A 6,259-nucleotide genomic window follows, 5' to 3' on the forward strand; every position below is an offset into this window, starting at 1 on the left:
GAAAGTAATCAGATTACGTTACTGAGTTGTGGTATTCCAAAAGTTACGTTACTGATTACAATTTCACTGGTAACTAGTAACTAACACTTAGAACGTAACCTACCCAAACCTGGAGCCATGTATTGTGGTCTACAACCCTGGTCCAGAGGAGTTACAGGGTAGGCTTTAGTTCCAACCCCTAATCACTCTCCATCAACCTCAAAAAGCAAGCTACATATTTCAAACCAAAGAAAGGCACCTATCACAATTCTAAAACTGTTCTTACTATAGAGACAATCTGTAGTCTCTTTTTCCTCTGAGGTGGACAAATTACATGCACAATCACGGGGTTGGGTTGGGGTGAGATCATCCAAGGATCATTCCGCTTTTCTAAATAGAGGAACAAAGATAGTTCTAAAGGGGGTGGGAGTACATTGTACAGAGAGGTCCCGGGCACACCGAGAAAAACAGATAGAGACAATGGTTTTTCTATGGGGTCATACGTTGACGGACAACAGAGAGTTAACATTTTGATGGATTAAACAGATTCGTAGAGCATTCCTTGAGCATTTAATCCATTTCTGTGTGGCTGGGGCCTGATGGGATGCTTTGCACAACCTTGACCCCAGAACCCACATACCATGCACTTAGAGGAAGTTTCAACATCTATGTAAAAAGGTCAGAATTCATAGAGCATTCAGAATACTCATACAAAATACTCAGAATACACTCTCGATGTGGAAGTTCAACCAGCAAGGCTCCAGATGACTTCCTGTGTGATGTACACACAAAAAAGAGTTGGCTCATCCACCCCTACTGTCTGACATCTCTCTGGGAGCACAATGAAGGAACACTGGTAAGTACCAAGACATTTGTGTATCAGAAATTAATTGGATGTCTAAATGAGAGAATCTTCATATTTTGGCTCACTTTTAAAAGTACCTTTAATTTAATTGAAGAGTTTTATGGTTCCCTATGACCAGTACATTCCTACGATGGGCTTAGGATATGAGGAAAACTGAAATATTGTGTTGATACATCCCAACATCATTCAACAATGGATGGACAGCCCAAATGCTCTCTAACTTGAACCATCAAGTTAAATATTTCCTTATAGGGCACTTCACAGTATTGTTTTTGTATATGCTTAAACTTTTTAAGCATATCTATGCATTATTTACAGATGTATAAATTAATAAGTAAAATATATATGGCAAATTCAATTAGTTAAATCTTGAACTAAAAGCTACCTTAAAAGATTATGTTCAGGAAAGCAGAAGTAAGATAATGATAAATGTTTCCCCTCACTGTAGGGCTACTACACAAACTTGATTTTATTTATATATATATATATATATTTTTTTACGAGAGCAGAAGTCCTCGGGACTAATAACACACAGGTTCTTTGCGTCAGGAAGTGGAATATGGGAATGACCAGCTAGATATCAGATACAAAATACATTTCATTTTCAGGAAAAGAGTTTGTATGTTCATCATTGACACAATCTTCAGCGGCTAGTGTTTCAAACGTTCACTGCTGACCAGAAGCACAAAATAGTTGAATAATCTCAGTTTCGTCATCAGCACAAATACTCAATAATCACTTCATGTATCACAATATATTTCAGTTCTGATTATCTCCGGCCGACACACAATAAATATATACCCATCAGATAATAAGGAACCAAGGGAGAATGAAAGCAGACAGCAATTATGTTCCCGTAGAATTTGGATTACGTTTATGTCCTCGTCCTCCCAGGGCACGCCAGCCTGAACAATAGCAAAGGTATCCCCTGAATGAGCGATAACACACAACTTTTATACCAAAAGCATACTATCGTTCAACACGTCAACGGTTTCAACATGTTACATACTTACAAAGCACTATACAATTAATGATACAAATGTCCCATTGTTCATCTCAGTAAGCTGCAGAGAGAGACAGGTAGCCTACCAGTGGAGGCTGCTGAGGAGATGACGACTCATAATAACGTCTGGAATGGAGTAAATGGATTGGCATCAACACATGGTTTTAATGTGTTTGATACCATTCCATTCACTCAATTCTAGCCATTATACTCAATTCCAGCCATTATTATGAGCTGTCCTGCCCTCAGCAGCCTCCACTGTAGCCTACTCACAATCCAATTTAAAAAACGTTGATAACCTAAGCTGAAGCACTCAACAAATATAGCAATACTATCTGTGCCATTGTCATCTTATATATAATTTTGTCTTACCTCTCACTCCCCTCTTGCAGAGAACTGAGACTACTTTTGGAATCAGGTATTTTCAATCAATATTCATATGATATCCTCTTCCCACAGGTTTCCTTTTTCCCCTGCCTTTCAGAGACTGCTGTTCATCCTGGTGTTGCTGTGTCTCTCCCTCTCCTGCTCTGGGAGGACCTGGGCTCAGAGGAAACTACCCTGCGATGTCATCTCTCTCAACCAATCAGAGTCCTTTGACTGCTCGGACAGGAAGCTACTCCAGGTACCCCAGGGTATCAGCCGGAATGCCACACGGCTCGACCTTTCCTCCAACAGGATCAAGAAACTCTCCGGCACCTCGTTCAGGAACCTCCGAAACCTGACTCGACTAGACCTTAGCAATAACTTCCACCCCCAGAAACATCCTCTGACAATAGAGAACCAAACATTCTCCATGCTGGATCAGCTCGAGGAACTGCTCCTCGATAGTAATGGTCTTTCTGCAGTGCCAAGTGCCCTTCCGTCCAAGCTGCGGTTTTTGAGCCTGAAGTTCAACTGCATCAAAACCATCAGGCCAAATGACTTCATGCATGTCAGACTCTTAGAAACAATCCACTTAATTGGAAATTGCGACTACGAGAGTGTCTGTAATGGACTAGTCATTGAAAACAGAACTTTCTCCCACCTCACCAACCTTGCTAGTTTATCGCTGTCAAACAACAGATTGATAGGTGTCCCCCAGTTCCTCCCCCCATCCCTCCAGCAGCTCAAACTGAAACAGAACACTATCACCCACATTCACCAGCATGATCTTAGTGGCCTCACTAGCCTGAGGCTTCTGGGCCTGTCAGGTAACTGCCCTGTGTGTTCTAACACCCCGTTTTTCTGCTCGCCCTGTAATACACCCAATGGGGCACTACAGATACACCCATATGCCTTCAGGAAGCTATCCAAGCTGCAGGAGCTGAGACTATCCGGAAACTCTCTAGATCACCTACAGTCCTCCTGGTTTGAGAACCTCACCAACTTGCGCTACCTGTACCTTTCATTCAACCGTCTAGCTGGTGAGATAGCCAATGGGGACTTCCTCTCTGTGTTACCCGGCATAGAGGTGATGGACTTGTCTTACAATCACCCTGGACAATCTTCATATTCCCACAACTTGAAGCTCTCTAGGAACTTTTCCAACCTGACATCTCTGAAGACATTACACCTAGAAAACTATGTTTTTTCAACTCTTCACAAAAATGACTTGAACCCACTTTACAATTTATCTCACCTGTCTGTGCTCAATCTGGGAACTAACTTTATCTATCAGACAAACCTCTCATTGTTTGGCATGTTCCACAACTTGTCCAGTGTTGGCCTCTCTGAGAACAAATTTGCTTTCCTGTCTAAGAAAGAAGATGTTTTGTCAACATGTGGGTGTAGCTGTGGCTATGAGCTGAATAGAGACAGGTTTGGGCCTTACGTACACAAGGATCGACTCTATCGTCAACATCTGCCTAACATTAAGCCAAAGTGTATTGTGTACGGTCCAGTGCTTGACCTTAGCAGAAACAACATCTTCCACATAAACCCTGATATGCTGCAAGGCCTGGACAACACAGTTTGTCTCAACCTGTCATCTAACTCCATTGGAGACATGTTCAACGGCAGTGAGTTTGTACATTTCCCCAAACTTAAGTACTTGGATCTATCCCGGAATAAGATCTACCTGCACTATGAGCATGCATTCAGTGAGCTAACAGAACTGGAGGTGTTGGACCTGAGTCATAATAATCATTACTTTGTGGTGGCAGGGCTAAACCACAGCTTAGCATTCATGGAAAACCTGAGCTCTCTGAAGGTTTTGAACCTGAGCTGGAACGAGATCAGCACCCTCACTCATAACAACATCTCAAGCAGCTCCCTACAGGAGTTGGACTTCCAAGGCAACCGCCTAGACATCATGTGGAAAATATGCCAGAACTATGAACTTTTCAGAGCGCTCCAAAACCTGACTTCCCTGGATCTGTCATACAACAAGCTCCACCGTGTACCGCCTGAGGTCTACAAACACTTCCCCAAGACCCTGAGACGCCTGTCTCTGAGTAAAAACCGACTGAAGGTCGTTGATTGGGAGAGGCTCAAACAACTACCGCATCTGGAGGAGCTGGACTTGAGTAAGAACAAACTGGAGCAGGTGGCCTGTGCTTTAACCAGTTCACTAAAGTTTCTGGACCTGAGACATAACAGGATTTCCCAGCTAGCGCCTGGTTTCCTCAGGGGCGCCAGGAGCCTGTATGTGCTGGACCTCAGCTTCAACCTGTTGGAGCTCATCAACCAGACCACGTTTGAGTCTGGAGCAGAGAACCACCTCCAGCAGCTGTCCCTACAGGGCAACCCGCTCCACTGCACCTGTGACCTGTTGGACTTCCATCTGTGGATGAGGAGCAATGAGGTGGAGCTCCCTCTGCTGGCCACTGAGGTGACATGCGACATGCCCGTGGAGAGGTGGGGCAAGTCTGTGTTGAGCTATGACATAGAGGAGTGTGTGAACAATGAAAACGCAATGACCTTCTGCATCATCACGTCATTTCTCATCATTCTCACTCTGTTGGTATCTCTCACAGCACACCTGTTCTACTGGGATCTCTCCTATATTCTGGACTACTGTGGGGCCAAGATGAAGCATCACCGTCGCTTACTGCCCACAGACTTTATCTACGATGCCTTTGTCATGTATGACACCGCAGACCCGCTGGCTTCTGATTGGGTATTAAACCATCTAAGGGTCGAGCTAGAGGAGCGTGGAGAGAGGACACGATCCCTCTGCCTGGAGGAGCGTGATTGGACACTGGGTATGCCTGTCATGGACAACCTGTCCAATAGCGTGCGGCAGAGCAGGAAGACAGTGTTTGTGCTGACGGACGGCTTCCTGTTGCGTGGTGTAGTCAAAATGGCTGCCCTGCTGGTGCAGCAGCGGCTGGTGGAGGAGGGGGTCGACTCCATGGTGCTGCTGCTACTGCAGCCCCAGGTCTTGCAACACTCACGCATCCTCCACCTGCGCAGGCGGCTCTGCAGGCGCAGTGTTCTGGAGTGGCCCGCGGATGCCAGTCCAGCTGCCCAGCGATGGTTCTGGCACCACCTGAAGAGAACCATTAGGAAAGATCAGATAGGCACTCACACATCCCTACACAGCACATACTTCACTGGGCGGTGAACCTACAGACATTAGAGAAACTTATGACTCTTACAAAGTAAAAGTTAAGGATATGGGTGACCTAAGACTACTGTATAATTTTGAATATTAAATGTGGAGCGAGCATAAAGACTGTGATGAAGGCAACATCTGCAATTTGCTGGCATCAAAGCACAGTGTACGGTTCACCTGCACCCTCCCCAGGAGCGAGACTTCCCTGTGGCGCACCAAAGTTCCTAGTGCCCTTGAGGCGTGAAATGTAATAAAACTGGAGTTGACGTTCTCAATGTATTTTTATGTCTGATTTCTTTCTAAAGTTAATATAAAGAGCTGAACATGTTGATATGACTCTCTGTAGGCCTATTGCATGTTTTATGGTTTTTCCTTTTCAGAGACGTTGTCCTAATCTGGTCGCCGGTCTGATGGCTGGTTGTTCCCATAATATTGTAAGGTGATTTGGTTAGAAGAGAGTTGCGATGTTTTCCTTCTTTTGTTTCGGCCACCAGAGTGATGCTAATTTAATGTTGAGGATATTGTAATTTGAGTTTCATCCGGGATGGTTTAAAGGAGAATGTTTTGCCATGTTCAAATGTAATTATTGTATTTTCCAAGCTCCTAGCTATACCTGCGTACGGCTATACATGCAGTATTGTTGTTATCTTAGACTTTTTGACCTTTTACCTAGATGACTTATACGGTTTCTTCTTTTAGATAATTGCATCTTATTGGATTTATTGTAATACATGTTGATTCATTTTAAATTGATACATGACGAACACCCACCAAATACAGGTGGAAAAAGGCTACCTAAGTATGATTCTCGCCTCCCGGGTGGCGCAGTGGATAAGGGCGCTGTACTGCAGCGCCAGGGGTAAATTAAAAAAAA

General features: G+C 44.2%; 1 protein-coding gene across 1 annotated transcript; it reads left to right on the plus strand.

Moving 5' to 3' along the window:
- Positions 1 to 694: 694 nt before the first annotated feature.
- LOC115119066 (toll-like receptor 8) lies at positions 695 to 5,660 on the plus strand. Its single transcript, XM_029647801.2, has 2 exons — positions 695 to 835; positions 2,307 to 5,660. The coding sequence occupies exons 1-2, from the start codon at positions 822 to 824 to the stop codon at positions 5,392 to 5,394; spliced, it is 3,102 nt and encodes a 1,033-aa protein (XP_029503661.2). The 5' UTR covers positions 695 to 821; the 3' UTR covers positions 5,395 to 5,660.
- The last annotated feature ends 599 nt before the right edge of the window (positions 5,661 to 6,259 follow it).

Source organism: Oncorhynchus nerka, linkage group LG4, assembly GCF_034236695.1.
Source record: "Oncorhynchus nerka isolate Pitt River linkage group LG4, Oner_Uvic_2.0, whole genome shotgun sequence".
In the NCBI taxonomy this organism is placed as follows: domain Eukaryota; kingdom Metazoa; phylum Chordata; class Actinopteri; order Salmoniformes; family Salmonidae; genus Oncorhynchus; species Oncorhynchus nerka.